The 20,153-nt window shown below is 34.4% G+C and overlaps 2 protein-coding genes and 1 non-coding gene across 5 annotated transcripts; 2 read left to right on the top strand and 1 right to left on the bottom strand.

Moving 5' to 3' along the window:
• Window positions 1-833: 833 nt before the first annotated feature.
• LOC133874804 (serine/threonine-protein kinase D6PK-like) lies at window positions 834-5,963 on the top strand. 3 transcript variants are annotated; one of them, XM_062312663.1, is made up of 3 exons: window positions 834-1,051; window positions 1,941-3,033; window positions 4,957-5,963. In XM_062312663.1, exons 2-3 carry the CDS (start codon window positions 2,075-2,077, stop codon window positions 5,810-5,812), a joined length of 1,815 nt encoding a protein of 604 aa, XP_062168647.1. In that variant the 5' UTR covers window positions 834-1,051; window positions 1,941-2,074; the 3' UTR covers window positions 5,813-5,963. The 3 variants fall into 3 exon arrangements, with proteins under 3 accessions (XP_062168647.1, XP_062168646.1, XP_062168648.1); XM_062312662.1 differs by having other exon boundaries at window positions 1,834-3,033; XM_062312664.1 differs by lacking the exon at window positions 834-1,051 and adding an exon at window positions 1,157-1,298 and having other exon boundaries at window positions 1,834-3,033.
• Window positions 5,964-6,589: 626 nt separating this feature from the next.
• Window positions 6,590-6,662, bottom strand: TRNAF-GAA (transfer RNA phenylalanine (anticodon GAA)). Its single transcript has one exon. It is a non-coding gene; the product is annotated as a tRNA-Phe (tRNA).
• Window positions 6,663-13,425: 6,763 nt separating this feature from the next.
• On the top strand, window positions 13,426-20,147 carry LOC133875938 (phosphatidylinositol/phosphatidylcholine transfer protein SFH1-like). Its single transcript, XM_062314218.1, has 11 exons — window positions 13,426-13,822; window positions 13,925-13,953; window positions 14,943-15,026; window positions 15,150-15,203; window positions 17,234-17,311; window positions 17,428-17,481; window positions 17,896-17,955; window positions 18,032-18,127; window positions 18,646-18,747; window positions 18,827-18,907; window positions 19,584-20,147. Exons 1-11 carry the CDS (start codon window positions 13,768-13,770, stop codon window positions 19,869-19,871), a joined length of 981 nt encoding a protein of 326 aa, XP_062170202.1. The 5' UTR covers window positions 13,426-13,767; the 3' UTR covers window positions 19,872-20,147.
• Window positions 20,148-20,153: the final 6 nt, after the last annotated feature.

Here is a 20,153-nt window from a genome sequence, read left to right as displayed (position 1 = left end):
AAATTGGACCATTGAGAGGTCTTTGGATAATACACTTAAATGAGCGTTGTTAAGGACACTACAGTTTTTACACATTTATTATAAATTAATGTGTCACTTATTACGTCAATTATTAAACAATTAAATTTACTTGTTAAATTTTGTTACTTAATTATTTTCACTCATATTGTGTCGAGTGACATTTACATAAACTATCATGTTAGTTTGTATAGAACTCGTGGTAGTATAAATAATTGGGATTTGGTGTTTTTTTTTTTTTTTTATCTTTATGGGATAAATATTTGGGTTTTGGTTCTTATTATCAAAGAAAAGTAAAAATGGTAAGTAAGCATAATTTCTATCCATCATTGCTGCCAAACCCTAACCCAATAATTAGCTAACCCCACCTCTTTGACCTTTCAATAACCCATCCTGGCCGTCTATCCTGATCATCCACTTATCAACTTAACACCATCATGGACCATTTGCCCATAACTTGATTATCCATGAACAAAAAAAGGCAAAAGTAGGCGATTTATGTAGAACTCAATGTTTGGCATTAGGCAAGGACCCAAAAAAAAAAGAAAAAAAGAAAAAGAAAAAGAAATGTTATGTTACAAAGAGGGAGATAATAGTCATTCCAAGAAAAGCTGAAGCCCTAAATGGGAACCTCAAAAAGCACAAAACATGAGGGGACAGGTTGGAGCCTTTGAAGGCCCATATGTTGACTCAGACCCTTCTGTTTGGGAACAAAATACATGGAAATAATTGAACCCAAAAAAAATAAAAAAATAAAAAAAAAATCACTTTTACTTTGACTCTCTCTCTTCTCTCTCTCTCTACATGGATGGGTAGCCCACAGAGACACCCAACTCTTTCTAACACACTCAAAGCTTTTCTTCTCTCTCTCTCTCTGTCTTTCTCTCTCTCTCTCCACACATTTGAGGAGAAGGAGCTCTCTCACACATTGGTCTCTTTTATCTCTCTCTACAGTGGAGAGTGAGTGCTCTTTTCCCACTCTGCTAAAGCGAAGGACCCCTCCAAAGTTCTGATCTTTGAGACTCTATCAGAGGTACTCTTTTGGGCTTCTTTTCTCTTTACTTTTCAACTGGTTACTCTAATTTTGCTTGAGTGGGTTTTTGCTTCTCTTTGCACTCTATTTTGTTTTTTAGCAACTGTGTCTTTGTGGGGTTCTTGGATCCAAAGAGGTGGGTCTTTGTTCTTGGAGATCTGTATCATCCCTCTTTACTTTGTTCTTATCTTTTGCTCTTTCGGCCTTTGTTGTGTATCCAGAGCTATGAAGAATCTACATTTTTGTGGTAATCCATTGAGTCTTTCTTACTTTTCTATGGTTCTTTGATCCATGACATTTTTCCTCTCGAAAGTTCTATTTTTCACGGAAAAAGGGTTGGCATTTTGAGGTAGATGATTGTGCTTTTCTATTTTGTAAATTTTCAACCTATCTCTTGGTTGGTCTGTTGATAGTGTTTGAGATGTGATCTGGGTTTGCGTGCAATCTTTTTTTTTTTTTTCCCCTTTATATAACAAGTTTTTCATTTATTGTTAAGTAAATAATTGAAGTCTAAGCTGCTAGAGCATAGACTTTTTACTTCGTTACTACTGTATTAAAGGATGTTGCATGAATTTGGGTTTTTGATCCAATACATGGATCATGTAGATATACGGGAAAATAATGATTGTGATTCTCTGATATGTTCCTGTTTTTGCTCAAATAGTGTCCTTCAATTTGGGTGACCTAGGTTATGGTCTGAATTTGACAACTTTCATTCAAGCATATTATGTATGTTGCACATGACGATTTCTCTGATATGTTTCTTTTTTTTGCTCAAACAGCGTCCTTTAATTAGTCTGACCTAGGTTACAGTATGGATTTGACAACTTAGATTCAAGCATATTAAGTGTGTTGCACAGCGGTGATCTGTTTGGTTGATGTCTTGTAGATTTTACTATGCTATTAGTGGACTTGGAGATGGAAAAAGTCGATACTATCAATGGTGGGAGTCATATGGTGAAATTGGGGGTTGAGTGATGGGTTTGTTCAATCTGATCTATTTAACAAGTCCGCATTCTGTCAATGGCCTCAAAATCTGGTGCCAGAATTTCTCCGGAAAAACAGAGAAAATTGATTGGTAGTCAAACAACAGAAGGAAATTTCCGTAGGCCTTCACCTTTACAGATTACGAAGACTAGCAAATCGGAGCCAGTTACACCAAGAACATTATCCAAGAGTGTGCAAGAAGTCACATCGAAGCAGGTTCCTGTGGAAACCAGAGAGGAAAAAAGATTGCTGAGTTCTCATCAAAAGGAGTCTAGCAGTTCTTTAGCTGGAAAGTTAGACTCAAGTTTATCGTTGGGTGAGCCAAAACATGTGCCAGCTTATGTAAGACCTGCGGTGAATGAGACTAAGAGTTCACTAGAGGGTGGGGCAGATCAAGAAAAGAAAACGTCGGAGTATGGAGTTAGCCCAGCTTCGACTAAAGTCAGTGATGGAACCAACAGTGTTGCCAAGACCAGTGGGAGTGCCAAAATTAGTGATCGAGCTGATTTTGTTGAGAGTGGGAAGAGCAGTATCTGTAGAGGTAGCACAAGCAGTGATGTGAGTGATGAAAGCACTTGTAGCACCTTAAGTAGCAGTATCAACAAACCTCACAAGGCAAATGACATTCGATGGGAAGCCATACAGGCTGTCCGAGCAAAAGTTGGTGTATTGGGTATGGGCCATTTTAGACATCTTAAGAAGTTGGGTTGTGGTGATATTGGAAGCGTGTATCTTTCGGAGTTGTCTGGAACAAAGTGTTATTTTGCTTTGAAGATTATGGACAAAGAGTCTTTAGCAAACCGTAAAAAACTGCTTCGGGCTCAGACGGAAAGAGAAATACTACAATCTTTAGACCATCCCTTCCTCCCGACCTTATATAACCATTTTGAGACAGAAAAGTTTTCATGTTTGGTGATGGAGTTCTGCCCAGGAGGTGACTTGCACACACTTCGACAGAGGCAACCAGGGAAGCATTTTTCTGAACAAGCAGTAAAGTAAGAAACTTGTCCCTACACATTATCTATATGATTCAAACAAGGCACATAAATTTTTCTTTTGACTGTTTGTGTTAGTCTTGGTTCATATTTTCATATTTTTATTTTTTTTTGGATTTCTTTGCCATCTTGCTTCATTGGTTTATTGCAAACTTATTGTTAGAAGTTGGACCTTCAGTTTTTATGAGAGTGCCTACCTATTAGTCTCATGCTGTGGAATAAAATTTTGATTTCATCTTGCTGATCTATAATATGATGAAATACTACTCATGCAAACAAAATCTTTTCAGGTGGATATATATGGGTCTCCAGTAAAATCTCTAGGAAATGTTAATGTGTATCAATTTCGAGGAAAATTTATTTTCTTTATTAGGTGTTGTGCATATTCGGCATTGAGGAGCAATTCTGCATGTGCGTGATAACAAGCTCTAGAGTTATGTGTCTTTGAAATAAAATAGGAATCAATGATAAAGCCCTATACATCTAGAAGATCTGTTAATTAATTTTTTTTTAACATTCATTGGCTATCTACATGATAGCTTATTCAGAGGGTCTTTCTTGCTTTTCTTCCAAGCTGGACTATCCCATTTGCTAAAATAAATGGCCATCTCCAGGATGCTGGATAGTCTGCTTAATTCTTCATTTATATATTTATTTATTATAAGTAATAAACCAATCTCAGTGAAAGCGTAAGGCGCCCCTAAGTACACAGGAAGTATACAAAGAGAACTAACTAGAAAGAGCGAAACAAACAAGGAAGTCGGTATAACTCACTAGTCATTAGAGAGAATGAAAGGGAGGACATTATGCTGCTTGGGCTAATTGTGAGGATAATAATGATGGGTTTTCCCAATGGCCATATCAGTAGGAGAGATGTTTCTAGTTGCTTTGTCAAATGTGTTAATCAGTTAATAGGACATTTGCTGGAATGCATTTTGGTAATGCTAAAGATGTCTTGTGCAATAAACAGATATAATATATATGAAACAGCACAATGATGAGAAATTTGATGAAATCATTGGCTGAATAAACTGGGGGGTAAACTTTTGGGTTAGTGGGTTCTTGGTACAAAGAGGCCAAGCATTTATGTGCTACTGCATAAAATAACACGAAAAGCTATAACACAGGTTACTACGGTGGTATCATACTAAATGGCCAAAACAAGTCTTTTGTATTGTTATTCTTTTCAGTGAAGAATTCAGAGAACAAATTATGATTACAGTTTCAAGGAGTTGATTGATGAAGTTTTAGCACCCTAATTTAGTTTGGCCTGTTTCAAAGATAGCTGAACCCACTTCTCTTTTATGTATTTCCACCTTTTTTTTTTCAGATGAGAAACAATGCCCATTAAAAAAACATTCAGTATTGAACTAGAGTGAAGAAGCTGTAGAAGCTTTTCTACAGCTCTGGCCTTAATCTTGGACTGAGCTACCGTACACATTGAGAATCACCTTCCCCTTGAGACTTCAGTATAAGTCATTCTGGAAAGTGGCTTGTGTACTGCGGTAAACTTCTGACTTGTAATGCAAAATTGATCAAGCTATAGAGAAGGGAGTAAGTTTACTGGCTTGCCAGTGAGATTTGTAAGCTTCCATTAGTTTTTCTTCTGCTAGAATTCCCTCTGAAGGCTTGAGAAATTTGTTAAAGAATGAAGATACTGGGGTCACTTGGACCTGTGCTTGACCTATGTTCTCTTGGGCTTTTTGCCTCCATTGAAACCAAATACATCTAATACAATGTCAAGAATATGCTTTGGTTGTTTGTGATACTCGTTATAGATAATTACATAGCAAGAGGAAATTCTGTGTGAATTGCGCTCGTCGGTCCTGTGTCACATAGTAGTTGCAAACCAATAATCTTGCTGCCTTGCATACAATTGGCTGTGATTTTCATTGTTATCATCTCTTAACCTTCAATATGCAGATTCTACGTAGCAGAGATTCTCCTTGCTCTGGAGTATCTCCACATGCTTGGAATTGTTTATCGTGACCTCAAGCCGGAAAATGTCCTTGTGAGGGAAGATGGACATATAATGCTTTCTGACTTCGACCTTTCCCTCCGCTGCGCGGTGAGTCCAACACTAGTCAAGTCTTCTGCACTTGAGTCAGAACCCTTGCGCAGGAACCCAGTTTATTGTGTGCAACCAGCTTGCATTGAGCCCTCCTGTATCCAACCATCTTGTGTGGCGCCTACGACATGTTTCGGGCCTCGTCTGTTTTCAAGCAAATCCAAGAAAGACCGGAAACCCAAGAATGAAATGGGAAACCAAGTCAGTCCATTGCCAGAGCTTATTGCAGAGCCAACCAATGCTCGCTCAATGTCATTTGTTGGGACTCATGAGTATTTGGCACCTGAAATTATCAAAGGTGAAGGGCATGGCAGTGCTGTTGATTGGTGGACTTTTGGGATCTTTCTATACGAGCTCTTGTTTGGTAAGACTCCTTTCAAGGGATCGGGGAACCGGGCCACGTTGTTCAATGTTGTGGGTCAACCACTGCGGTTCCCAGAGTCACCGTTGGTCAGCTTTTCAGCAAGGGATTTGATAAGAGGCTTACTAGTGAAAGAACCACAAAATAGGTTGGCATATAAGCGAGGAGCTACAGAGATCAAACAGCATCCCTTCTTCGAAGGTGTAAATTGGGCTTTGATTCGGTGTGCTAGCCCACCAGAGATCCCGAAGCCGGTAGAGATTGAGCGAATTCCAGCCCCTATGCCGTCCACCAGTGACAAAGCTGCTTCTGCCGCTGATAAAAATTATTTAGAGTTTGATTTCTTTTAGTTAATTTTTCAGAACCAATCCGCTATTTGTTTTTGTTATTTTTTTTTTTTTGCTTGAGAAAGATGTAGAGTTTCTGAAATGTTGATTATGTGAAAGTTAGGGTTTTTATATCCATAATGACAATATGTTAATGTTATGAAACATTTTCAAATTTGTGTTGCAGAAGTCAGTGTTCTTAGTCCCATGGTATTTGCTCCTGTGAGGAACGACTAACCCATTGAACCCATCCATAATCTGCCTGTATTGTTCTAACTTTGAAAACACATGTAGTCTGATTTATTGAGAGATGCATGAGTGATCAAATGGTATGTATGTATGGCACTATTTGTAATCAGTTTTGTTTACTGTTCCAATCCGATGCATCTATTTGTTAGACTTGGAAACAATTATTTTCACGATTAGGGACTGGAAAAGTGTTTTCATGTACCGGAAGATTAAATAAAAAAATTAAAAATTATTTGCTAAAGCTTTTTTTTTTTTTTTTAGAACAGTTGATTAGAATTAGAATTTGAAGTTAGTGCATTTAATTTTAAGCCATGGAAACATGTGTTAAGGGTTAACCAAGTGGCTTAGCATACCCATAAAAAAAAGAAATAGAAAAATGGATGGGCTTCGGCCAGCCCTTTTTAATTTTTTCAGGTTCGGCCTGGAGGAAAAAGGGGTATGCGGTTAACCAAGTGGCTTAGCATACCCATAAAAAAAAGAAATAGAAAAATGGATGGGCTTCGGCCAGCCCTTTTTAATTTTTTCAGGTTCGGCCTGGAGGAAAAAGGGGTATGCGGTGAGCGTGGATCGAACACGCGACCTTCAGATCTTCAGTCTGACGCTCTCCCAACTGAGCTATCCCCGCATGTGTTAAAAAGCAGTCAATATTTACATATATTCCTTAAATATTCGAATATTCACCCGTAAAGGCATATTCGGTGGTTATCAATATATATAATTTGTTTTTTAATAATTCTTTTTAAGATGTGGTGGGAAATAACATTCCAGTTGACATTGACCCTAGTTATTGCTTTAAAATAATAGTTAACACATCACTATCAATAGAAAAAGATGATGAAAGATTATCTCATTATTTTGTGGTCCTATCTTTACATTATTGCTTTAATTTCTCTAGGTAAGTCTTTTTTTTTTCTTTTTTTTCTTTTTTCTTTTTTGTAAAACATGGAGTTTTTTATTTTTTATATTGCTGAATTTTGCAAGTCAACAAAATTTACCTATCATATCCATTCAAAATTATTGCTTTTAATTGAATTAAGTTCTAAATGTTAGTCCAATTCTTCAAAGCTACAGAATTGGACTAAAGAGTAAACAAGCTAGTTTTTGCTGACTCATTTGAAAAAAAAAAAAAAAAAAAAAAAAAAAAAAAAAAACCCTAGTATTTGCAGTGAATGCCTCCCTTGAAGAAGTAGCTATGCATTATGATAGAAACTTCCAATTCTTTGCATGTACTTACAATAGACATTTACATACAAGAATTACTTGAATTCATTTGATTTGTGCTCGAGCATAATGATGAAAAATTATCATGTTCTGTTTCCTCAAGGGTTGGATCCATAATTCACCTACCGCAATAACATAAAAAAGTGACTTGAATGATCTTGTTTTAACTTTTAAGAGCTAAATTTGCTAAAGGCAAAATGAGGATTTGGTGCAGTTAGGTGCTCGAATTACTAACAATTCAATAACTTTTATAGAGTGGGGATGTAAAGGGCAAGTAAGCCCCGCAGCTCCTCTCTCTTTGGGGTTGCCCGAATTGCACACCTAAAGTGTATGAGATCTAAATCCTTAAAGACATGGTCATAATTATTATGAATAACCCACATGGTCCAAAGATCTCTTACAAAAAATATGTGTTTGATGTCATTCTCTTATAGAGAAATAGACAAGAAATGTGCAAAAAAATAAAATTAAACATTTCTTTTTACAAAATTTTCCATAGAAATTTTAGGCACTATTGCATATAATTATAGCAGTTTTAGAAACATCAATGATTGATAACTTATGAATCTATTTGTACTTCCTTTGTAAATATTGCCTAAATAGTATTCTTTCCATATATTTCTTGAACAAGAGAATAACCTTCATTATAATTTGAGACCCAAATGGCCAAACGTTGTAATTAGGGGTACAAAGACTTCTAAAAACAAAGTACATGATTAATTCTTGACTTGGATTGTAACTGCCATAGCAGCAATAACACATCTCTATACAATGAGTTTCACTATGAGGATATAAGAGAGCAAGTACAATACCTAATAATTTTTTTTTTTTTTTTTTTTTGTAGTAAATGCCAAGGACTCACGTGTGGGTTCCACAAATTTAACGATGGATTTATACCTCTCTCATACGGAAATAGACAAAAGATATATAAGAGAATATAAACAAACATTTTTCAAAGCTATTAGGTGTTCTTTTGCTGGCATGCATATTTCTTATGCTTGCTTGGTGGAACCAAATAAGTAAGAAAAACGTTCCCTAATGAAAGGGAATTTGTAGAAGAGAAATATCATCTTTATGTTTCAATAAGGCATTGATTGAGAATTTGAGATTCCCCCACCCTACAACCAAGTCAGGAAACACAATTTTGAATTATTTGGAGCATCTCTTATCCTCTCTAATGTCTTTCAGCATAGTGTGCTTTTTGGCATCACCTCTCTTTTCACTTTGAAAAGTAAAACAAATCTTGGGATTTTTGCCTAAAAAAATAATAAATCTTAGGAAAGAAACATGTTAATAGTGGCAAAGTCAAGATTTTTCTTTTAGGTATGAAATAATTTTATTAGAAATAGAATTTAAATATTATATAAAAGAAAATATTCAAAAATTGTTATTTTATAGATAAAGATATCTACTCGATTTTTACATAATCCCCACATATCCAATGGTAATTTAAAAAAATGGGTAGATGAAAAAAGGGCCGTAAAAAAAAAATAATAATAATTTCTCTTAAAAATAATTTCTGTAAGTACCAAAAGATAATTTATTTAAAATAAATAAATAAATTTTATCAGAAACCAATCCAACTAAATATCAAAAAAAAAAAAAAAAACAAAAAAAAAAAGGATTTTTTTTAGGGGGCCGAACCTTGAGTATTTGTCATGACTTTTTGCGGGGCTAGAAGGTTCTCATTAAATTCTCCAATTGCCACCTATTATATTCCAATGAAGAGGAATTTGTACTGTCCTGCTCACAGATTTGTTATTTGTGTTCAAATTGCTCTCTTTAATTTGTGGATTCAATTTCCTTAGAAGGGAATGTTTTTAATGATTCTTAATGTTATTGTAGGTTTTGTAATGTGAAATGGTTATTATTAGGTTTTTAGTTATGGTAAATTTGGTGTTAAAACTTTTTTAGTTATAAGTTTTAGCCAATTGGTAAAGTCGCGAAGAATTTTATTCAAGACATGATGATGGACTTAAATTCAAGTGTGCTGAATCTAACTTAAATGGGAAAACCTATGAGATGTTGTTGAGCCTAATCAATCAAATAAGGAAAATGTTAGATTTACAACACCAATATAACAACTGTACAACAATCCCTCACATGAGGGCGGATCCCACATACTGGGGCCCACCCTCATGTGAGGGGTTGTTGTACAGTTGTTGTATTGATGTTGTACAAGAGTCAAATCCCATCAAATAATAGAAGACCTATATGATGTGGTTAATTCTAATCAATTAAGGGAAAGAGTAAATTGGAATTTCATTAAGTAGAGTTAAAATTAGGTTTGTCAATTCTAGATTGAGATGAAATTAGCATCATTGGAACTCTAACTCAAAAGAAAACATATCTCTCTGAAATATGATTTCCATAATTTGGACATTTACTATGCCAAAATTGCGCCCCCCGCACTATTAGACCAAAAATTTGGACGAATTTTGCTGAGATCCTATTCCAACTCGAACTCGGTTTTCTTCAGAAGTTTATTTAAATAGACTTTAAGGCATGAATTTATTAAGGATTCTACTATAAAATTCAATGTGCTAAGATAGGGTTTTATACTTGAGTATTAACGTTATATCTCTCTTAGAGTTTTGGTTATTATTTAACTATCAACCTTGAACAATTGAAGTTAACCAGAATTCTGGTTAAAAAGATCAAGAAGAAGAACTCTCCAGAGCATCTGGGAGAGAAGCATACAAGTGGGTGATTTGTTATTATTCAAGAGTGCGACGACTACAAATATTTTGTGAGTATTAACATCTTGTAATGCGCGAATTTTTTGTTATTGAATTGATTTCCTATGTTGGCTACCCCAGAGTGATTTTTTTCTTTGAGTCCAAAGATTTTCCACTTATTCACCAAATATCTGTGTGAATTACTTTATTGTTTTTTTTTTCTTCATATTTTGGTGATTGCTTGTTTGTGGTTGATTAAATTTTTAATTCTGCATTATATTGGCATACACATTCAACACCCTCTTCTAGATGTTGTTTGTAGTCTAATTATTATTTTTAGTTATTCAATTAAGAAAATGAATATATATATATATATATATATATATATATATATATATATATATATATATATATATATATATATATATATATATTTTATTGAAAATAAAAAAAAAATATAATGAAGTAATGTTGGAATAACCATTCATATTGCTCATTGGGAATGATGATTCTTTTCATATACTCTAACACTAAAACTTTTATATTTCATATTATTTTATTTATAATAAAAGCTATTCATTTTCTTAATTGAATAATCATTCTATTTGCCAAATGTTACCTTACTCTTGCAATCAATTATCCTAGCTTATTTGCTTATTGAAACTTTGCAAGCATAATCCCTGACATCTACTTACAATTGGTTTTTTTCATAGTTGGAAAGGTTTTAAAAGTTTATCGTAGTTTCAATTTTAGAGCATATGGTTTAGCTAAGTATTAATGATAGATGGGGGACCATTAGCCGTCCCCTATTCGACACTTTTCACAACGAAAGTGTATTGTATTAAAAAAAAACAAAAAAAAACACTTTCTTTGTGAAAAGTGCCGGACAGGGAACGACTAATGGTCCCCTGTCTATCATTACTCTTAGCTAAGTGGATCGCTTCTCACCTTATATTTATAAGCATTTTCGGTGGTCCCCTGTCTATCATTACTCTTAGCTAAGTGAATCGGTTCTAACCTAACGTTTATAAGCATTTTCGGTAGGTTTTCTATTTTTTATTTCATTCGGATTAAAATGAAAAAAGATTTTTCTTTTTTAACCTTTTTTCCCTTATCGATAAAGAACAAAAAAGAAAAAGAAAAAAAAGAGGAACTTGTAAAAGGGAAATTTCTACTTTTTAATGAGGAAGATTTTCTATAATTGGAATAATTTGCAAGTCATATCAAGTTTTTGCTATTTGTTTAAGAAGATAATTCACTGACAATTAGGCAAACTTTACTCCAATAAGCAACAAGTTATTTGTGAGGAGATTATGTCTCTAAATTTCGTTTCATTTATGATATCATATGAACTAATCACATGAGCCCTTCTCTCCTGTGATTGACCCAATGTCCCTTCTATACGGATCATGAAATAGAGATTATTCATTTAAAAAAAATGATATTTTTATATCTTTTGTACATCTCCAATATATTATTTAAAAATATTAACCGTTGAATCTGTAGGACTTATGTAACATTCCGGGTTCATATTAAAAAGAGATGAATAACTTACATAAAGTTGATGATTTATAAAGATAGTCATGTTATTAGGTGAAACCGAAATTTATAAGGAATTCTAAAGAAACTCTAAATTGATTAATCCTTTTTGAAGTGATAGCTCAAATGTGGCTAGCGCTTTTCCTTGAATCGTTATAACTTACATGTGGGTCTTATTGGGTCTTACATATTCAAATGTATGTGTATCATGTCTCATTCATCTAATAGTTCATATATATATATATTAGATTTTATAGATCTGATGGTATATATATTGTTACGTTATTTAAAATTTTTAAATGACGTTAAATCATCTACACCATTGAATACAACAAAACAAATTATTAAAATTTTATGGTAAGATGTAACTGTTTTTTTTAATTAATCACACAAAATTCTAACCCTTCAATGGTATAGATGGAGCCCAAGGGGTGCTATGAAACTCACAAACAGAATCATTGGAGTGGAGGAAGAACATGGAAAACACATCTCAAACATGTGAAAGATTCACATGAGGACACCGCCCAACAAAAAGAAAATGCCACATGAGAAGGAACAAAATGCAGCATATATTCCTTTAAAATTAGGGCAAGTTCATCATGTCTGTCTTGTTCAGCTGCGTGATTGGTGGTTGAAAAACCCACATCCAAGTGGCCCTAATAAATAGAAATTCAACTAGGACTCCAAATTATTTAAGGGATGGATTAAGACCAAGATTCTAAGTCTATTAAGAAAATAACTAGGACTTTGACTATTAAGAATTTGACTCAAAATTAGATTGGAGATCTAACTTCTTACTGACAAGCAATGATTATGGGCAAGACTAAATAGTATGATTACATCAAAATGGGCACTTGTCGTGGTTATGGGTGGGTGTGTTTGAGATTACGATTTCGTAGACAATAAGTACGATTTTAAACTAAATCACAGAACATAGATCGTTTGGAAACTGCGTTTTTAAAAATTGCGATTTGAAAACGCAGAAAATCTACTTTTTCAAATCGCAAATAAGATTGTGCTTTTTTGAAAATTCAGAATTTTAAAGGTAAATTCGTGATTTTAAAGGTTAAACTGCGATTTTGCCAAACGCTTAACTGCGTTTTTAAAAATTACTTTTTTCAAATAGCGCATTTTAAAATCGTTATTTTAAATCGTAAACCCAAACGGACCCACAGTTCGTGTGATACTTACCACGTCAGGCATTAAAATGAATAATGCTACTTGATAGTCGACGTGACACTCATTTTCATAAAATATAAAATGACGTAAATTTGTAAGTAAATATTATAGTAACCTAAGTATTTTCCTAAGTAAATAGTAAATTTGCTTAACTATGTTTTGAATAAAGTTGTGAATTAATCATTAACTCTATTCTCGTGGTATTCTTCTATTTTTAAAATATAGTATTATAATTTTACAAATTGATAAAACAATTCACTTGATACTTACTTATTATATAAGTTATTAAATAATTAATTTCATTTATTAAATCCTGTTGCTTAATTTTTTTCACAAATATTATGCCATGCAGCACTCACGCAACTACCGCATTAATTTATACGAGATTAAAATAAACTTTGTAATATCCCAAACATTTTTTCTATTAAAAACAAAAATTCAAAGCCCACGTGATGTTCATGCCCAAATATCTAGTTCAACTTCCTAAACTATTTACTAAATTTGGCTGAAATATTTCCGGGTTAAGCTATATGTCCAAGAAATTAATTTGTTGAATTTCTTGATCTAATAATTTTAAACCGCCTTATGAATTCAACAAATTAATCCTCCTCCATAATATTAATTCAGTTTATTTATTTAAATTCACAAAAAAGAAGAAGAAAAAGAAACAAAAATCTAGAGAGAAATTAATTCAGTTTGAAATCTACTCACCAACTAATCCAGCTAAGTAAGAGTAATTAGTAGCACAAATCACACATATCCAGCTACTCTTTTCCTGTGTTGTTTTTTGTTCCAAATTTGTGTTTGTTCAGACTCTTTCTATCTTTTAACCCACGTCAGAAGGAAAGTTCAAAACAAAAGCTGAAAAAGCTTCAGGAGGAGGTGAATTAGCATATAAACAAATTAAAACCCATATTTTTTCAGGGGCACTTTCATCTCTCTCTCTCTCTCTCTCTCAAAGTTGGAGGTCTGTAGGGTGGAGAGAGAGAGCCTGAAAGGATCAGAAAACTCAGACCCAGTTGGGGCTTTCAAAATTTAGCTCGAAGTTTCTGTATTTTTTACGAATTCTGATCGAATTCTTTGAATTTACGCTTTAGACAGCAAAAAGAGGAGATGGGTATTGCCAATGAGGAGGCGATCAAGCAGCTCCAGTCTATAATGGAAGAGGGTGAGCTTCAAAAAGCCAACTTTGAGTTTCTTTGATCCTCTGCTTTGATCTTTGAATTGCTAACTCTTCTTTCTTTTTTGGTTGTTTGTTTAAAATCTGCAGTAGATGAGCCACTGAAGAAGACATTCAAGGTTAGTCTCGTCTTTCTTAGTTTTTGATCTGTTTCTGTTCGGATGCTGAGAAAAAAAGGCAGTCAAGGAAAATAAAGTTTTATTATTTTGGGAGATGTATAGCTTTTTAAGTATTTGCTACTTACCCTCTACTCAACTTCGCCCAAAGAAATTATTTTGTGTTGGGGGGGGGGGGGGGGGGGGGGGGGGGGGGGTGGGGGGATGACAAATAACTCAACCATTAAGCTTATTTTGGCCCTGATTCTTCTTTATGTTATTTATATTGTACTTTAAATTCTGAAAAAGAAACTGTTAAATCATGAATTCTTTTGAATGTGATCTGGGTCTTCGATCTTGCGTTTTCATTCTTTTTTTTCTTTTAATAAATGGATTTGTCAATGTGAAGCTTGGCCAATTCACTTTGGGGTAGATAAGCTTTTTGACTGTAGTTGTTGATACATTTTGCTTTGGTATGATGTTGAGTTCCCTCTGAATTGGCTAAACCCTTTCTGATCTTTATAGTTATATTTGCATTTTATGTAGAGCTGAGAGGAGTTTGGCTAAGATAATAGTTGCATTTTTTTAATGCAATCTTCAGGTCGAGTTTCAATTGAGTCGAGTGCTTTTTTTTTCCCAGAACTTTGCAGCTTGATTTTTTTTTTTTTTCCTTTCTCTTTCTCCCATTCACAAATGGAATATTAGCTTACATCTATAATTTGGAGGGCAGTTTAACATGGCGAATCGCATTTTAAGTGCATTTGAGGAAGAACACAAGTTTCTTTGTAGTATAGTTCAAGTTGTTTTCCCCCTTGTTTTTAGCACTAGTTTTGAATTCTTTTGCTTTTGGTTATTTGTATTTTGTGCTGCTTCAGTGAATCGAAGTGGGAAATTTGGTTGTTTTGAAATTCTTTTATTGATGATGTGTATATTTTTTTTTTTTGATAAGTGACCAATGTGTATATTTTTATGATGTGTATATTTTAACTTAAAGCGCATTCTTTGATCTCCAGAATATGCACCAGGGTTATCCAACCGAAACATTGGTCCGGTTTCTCAAAGCTAGGGACTGGAATGTTGCCAAAGCACATAAAATGGTTAGATCCATTTATTTCACTTCTTCTCTATTAAGTTGTTTCATCTCAAAATTTTATATTCTCCTTTTAGTGCGATTTATCTTTGCTGCTTCTGCTTTTACTGACCATTCAAATCTGTTCCAGTTGGTTGATTGTTTACAGTGGAGAATACAAAATGAGATTGACCAAATACTGGAGGTGAGTTATATCGTTATGGTATTATTAGCAAAAAACGAAATTCTGTTGCTAAAAGCACTCACTGAAATTTCTCTATTTGATGCTTGTACTTCTTCTTTCTTTCTTTTTTCTTTTTTATTTTTATTTTTTTTTATTTTTTTTATGAATTCTTGCATTTAATCAATACATTGTTTCTTTTTCTGCATCAGTCATAAGCATCATATGGACTGTAAAATTAGAGATTTACAGATGAGCAACTAATATAAAAGAGATGGAAAACTACTTGTCACACATATCCTGAGCAAAAAAAAAAAAAACCAAAAAAAGAAGAAAAAATCAAAAACCCTGTTGATGATGCATGCATTGGATGATGCTATAATCCCTAAGAAGTGAGGATGAAGTAGCTCTATGATGAAAATTCGCTAAGGTATATGATTAAAACCTCCACTTCTCCATACACCAGCAAGTTATGTGGAGAATCAAAATCCACAATGTCTCGTTTTCCACATTATTGAACCCTGAGGATGTTACCAGCAAACTGTTGACCATCTGGACTAATGTCAACAAAGCATGTCTATTGCAAGCTGTGTTAAACTGTTTTGAATTTATTTTGTGAATGTAAAATTTTCTGTTCTCGTGAATACAATTGTTCTGGTTTAAGTTGCAGTTCAAGTACATGAATCATATACAGGAAACTTCTAGGGTACGCTTGTGTAACCTGTTTTTAACGCTTCTGGTGCATGTGATAATTAAACGTATTGAGTTTTTGGACAAGCCAAAAAAAAGTCATAATGGATGGTAATAATGTTTATGCATCAAAGATATAATTGCATGGGCATAGATATATGATATATGTACTGTAAAAGCATATATTAAGACATAATTTGTGTATTTATACTTTCAAGATAATTCGGGTGCCTCAGTTATGGGCCAAGAGCATGTATCCATCATCAATTGTGAACTGCACTATAGGCAATGTCTAGGGAAAGCTTGTATGGCCTTAATTAGCAGCATCCACATATTCAGCATTCAAGATGTTGAGTATACATGTGTAAGTGTAAAATGATTGAGTTCCACATTGAAAAGTGTGAGTGGTTCCTAGTTAGGTGTTTCTTTTTGTATACTTCTAGTGTATTTAGGGGCGCCTTACGCTTTCAATAAGACTAGATTACTTATTAAAAAAAAAAAAAAAGTGAGTAGTTAATATAGTATAGTTGGATCCAAACCCATAGGCTTAAGCTTTTGGATTCTTTGGTGTCTCGATATGCTATTATGGGTTCACTAAAAGACTCTAAGGTATCAATTTCCCTAACAAGTAGTATCAGAGCCGATGGTGGTGTATGGTAGAGTGACGCAAGCACGAACAAAGGTCCCCTTTCATTTGAGGGGGAGTATAGCTATGTAGTGATAGACTCACACATGAGGGAGAGACTGTTGAGTATACTTGTATGAGCATAAAAGGATTGAGTCCCACAATGGAAAGATGTAAGAAATGTGAGTGGTTAATATAGCATAGTTGGACCCAAATCCATGGGCTTAAGCTTTTGGGTTGTGTGGTATCTTAATATGCTATATTATGGTCTCACTAAAAGACTTTCCAAGGGATCAACCTCCCTAACACAAGACATTTCTGGTGCCTCAGTTTAGTGCCAAGAGCATATATTAATGATCAATCGTGAGTCATGTTATGGGCATGTCTAGGGCAAGTTTGTATAGCCTTAATTAGCACTTTCGGGGTGATTACAAGGTTGATTTTTAACCCTGGCCGAAAAGGTTTTTTTAAAAGAAATGTCATGATGAGTTGCAATAATGCTTATGCATCTAACATAAGTACCGCAAGTAAATGTAGTATTTGTCGGTTTGGTAAAATTTGGTCTAGATCAAAAGTAAACTTTATGGTTGCATTTATGGTTTTATGTCCTCTTTTGTGCTTCCCATTCATGGATTGTAGTCTTCAATTATTTTGAAACCATGTTGGTAAAGCAACCCTGTACTTCATATGGTGATCAAGGATTCATTACATTGCAAAATTCTTTTGTTTCTTTATACAGAAACCTATCATCCCCATTGATTTGTACAGAGCAGTGCGAGATTCTCAGCTTGTAGGGTTGTCTGGTTACTCAAAAGAGGTATACCTGTCTTGTTGTTGCATTCTTGAGAAATGAAGGCTTTAATGATTATTATTTCACTCCCTGCATTCTTAATTGTGATGTTTTCTTTCATTTTTTCTGCCAACTCTTGCCAGGGCCTTCCAGTCATTGCTCTTGGTGTGGGGCTCAGCACATTTGACAAAGCATCTGTAAGGATTTTGGCTATATTAAATGAAATCTCCTTAACTTTCACAGTTACAAATTTGTGTTGGACTAGTAAGCCTGCAATTTGGTGTATAATGGAATGCGTGTATGAGATTTGTTTGTGGGCTTTACAGTATGCCAATTTGAGTATTTCAAATGATTCCTTTCCTAATAAATGATTATGCCAGCGATCCTATTTATCATACTGGGTTTTTCTGTTTCATGCTCCCATGAAATATGGAATATAATGATTTTTCTGAATAAATATTAGTAATTACTTGCAACTACATGACTGTACTTATGGTCGTCAAATATGCTCCACTGGAAACTTCTTATGCACAAGGCAGCATTTAATACTGCTATATGCATCATGTAATATTAGAATTTTCTATCACTTACATAGTTCTTTTTTATTTTAGGTACATTACTATGTGCAGTCTCACATCCAGATGAACGAGTACAGAGATTGTGTAGTACTGGCACGTACTTGAGATTATTTAATCATCTTTGTAACTTGTAACTTTCCCTATGTCCTGATTTTTGCTTTTGTTGTAGCCTTCTGCAACAAAGAAGCAAGGGCGACATATTGGTGCCGGTCTAAAAGTGTTAGACATGACTGGTTTAAAGCTTTCGGCATTGAACCAAATAAAGGTATCGATTTGTATTTTGTAAGACTCTTAACTTTTCTTTTAACCATTACTCTTTTCCCCAAAAAAACGCCCTTAATCTATTAACTCATGTGGTGGGCATATTATTTTTTTTATTTAACAAATAATGCCATAGGCAATTGATAAAAGAATGGTAGTTACCTGTGGAGTGGATTAAAGGGTTTTTTTGTGTGGAAATTTGATTGGTTTAAAACTGAATAAAGCCATCTTTCTCTATGCTGTTGCACTGGCAACAAGAAGCATGATGTCATCTTGGCTTTCAGATCTTTCGATAATGAAGCATAAGTTCTGTATTATTGTCTTTCCCTGTGTGCATTTTGGTGGCTATAAGACGATCATACTCTATTCTATGCTTCTCTGATGAGGTTGTGTAATTGTTTCTTTATACATCTCAAGCAGATGATTGTTTTCAATTTTAATACCAAATTAATATGCTGCGTAAACTCATTCTGGAGACTCTATATTTGACACTTTTTGGCACTGTGTTCAATCTTAATGCAGCTTTTGTCCGTTATATCTACAATCGATGACTTAAACTATCCAGAGAAGACAGATACGTATTACGTTGTAAATGCCCCCTATGTATTTTCAGCATGTTGGAAGGTTTGTGTCTATCTTCGTGTTTTGAAAAGTTTGTTTGCTTCTTGTGCAACAAAATGCTTAATGCTTGAACCATTGGTAGGTTGTAAAGCCTCTTGTGCAAGAAAGGACAAGGAGGAAAATCCAGGTTCTTCAGGGTTGCGGGATAGATGAGTTACTGAAGGTAAGCATGCTTTCCAGTCTGATTATCATCATGCTGGAATTGCTTAGAACTGCGACAAGTGACCGTCTAAAATGCTTGCAAGTGTCACTTTAATGTCCAAATCAAATAAGGAAATAAATAAATACAAATCAAATCATATTTAGGAATTTAGAACAAATAACAAATTTAGTCCATTTAGATTCTTCTTTCTCAAGATGGAAGACTTTTGGCCAAAAAGATCTCAGATTTCATACCATCATTTGACTGTTTTTTGTTGTTTAATATTGGTTTAATTCGATCAACTCAACTGTCACCATAGGGCAGAAATATCAGTTGTTTGAATTTAATGAATTCCTCAATAACTTTTATTTTCTTGTTTATTATTATTATTATTTATATTTTTTTTTTCCATCAGAAGATTTTTAAAATTAAATTATAATGAAAAAATCCACGCATAGCGCGGGTAATTGGCTAGTTGTTCATAATATGGGAAGCGAATTTGGAAATTTTCCTGTTCCTTGCATGCAACTTATTAATTGTTGTTTTGAACTGCCATAATGTTATGAGCTACGACTGCCTTCAACATGTAATCCCTCTCCCATGGTGCCTCAGCAGTATACACTGAATATTTTACTGTTTTCTTCTGCCCACTGTTGTGTCCATTTGTTTGACAATAACACTGTTGACTTGTATTCAGGTAATGGATTATGGATCCCTCCCGCATTTTTGTAGAAGAGAGGGCTCTGGATCGTCCAGGCATTGTGGAAATGGGAACACTGACAATTGTTTCTCCTTAGACCATGCATTCCATCAAGAGCTCTATGATTATATCAAGCAGCAAGCTTCGCGTGTGGAGTCCGTTTCCCCGATCAGACAGGGTTCGGTCCATGTAAATATTCCCGAGCAAGACCCGGAAGACGCCATGATCACTAAGACCATAGAAACTGAGTTCCACAAGTTAGAAAATCAGAATGGCCGTCACTGAATGGCTTTTAAAGTTGGCTGTGATTGATATTTGAGACCTTGGAGAATACAGTATACTCTTGCAAAGCCCTCATGGCCCTCAAACCCGATGCTAAATTGGTTAGCACTCGACGACTACAATGAGAGTGAGAGTTTGTTCTCCAACCATCAGACCTTAAAAAATGTTTCCTTGCATCAACTCGATGCAGGTTTTTTAAGGGCAAAGCTAACTTGGTGTAATTTGAAGTTACCACATTAGTGGATGATATAAAAGAAGCATGAGACAAGTGTAAGCTATTGCGAG

Source organism: Alnus glutinosa, chromosome 8 (assembly GCF_958979055.1).
Source record: "Alnus glutinosa chromosome 8, dhAlnGlut1.1, whole genome shotgun sequence".
Taxonomy (NCBI): Eukaryota; Viridiplantae; Streptophyta; class Magnoliopsida; order Fagales; family Betulaceae; genus Alnus; species Alnus glutinosa.
The sequence above is the reverse complement of the archived record's forward strand: the minus strand, read 5'-3'. Positions and strand labels throughout refer to the sequence as shown.

Coding starts and splice junctions, on each gene's coding strand:
- LOC133874804 (XM_062312663.1), top strand. CDS start 2,075: ATGGCCTCAAAATCTGGTGCCAGAATTTCTCCGGAAAAACAGAGAAAA. Junction 3,034..4,956: donor TTTTCTGAACAAGCAGTAAA/GTAAGAAACTTG, acceptor TTCAATATGCAG/ATTCTACGTAGCAGAGATTC.
- LOC133875938 (XM_062314218.1), top strand. CDS start 13,768: ATGGGTATTGCCAATGAGGAGGCGATCAAGCAGCTCCAGTCTATAATG. Junction 17,482..17,895: donor GCACATTTGACAAAGCATCT/GTAAGGATTTTG, acceptor TTTTTATTTTAG/GTACATTACTATGTGCAGTC. Junction 18,908..19,583: donor GGATAGATGAGTTACTGAAG/GTAAGCATGCTT, acceptor ACTTGTATTCAG/GTAATGGATTATGGATCCCT.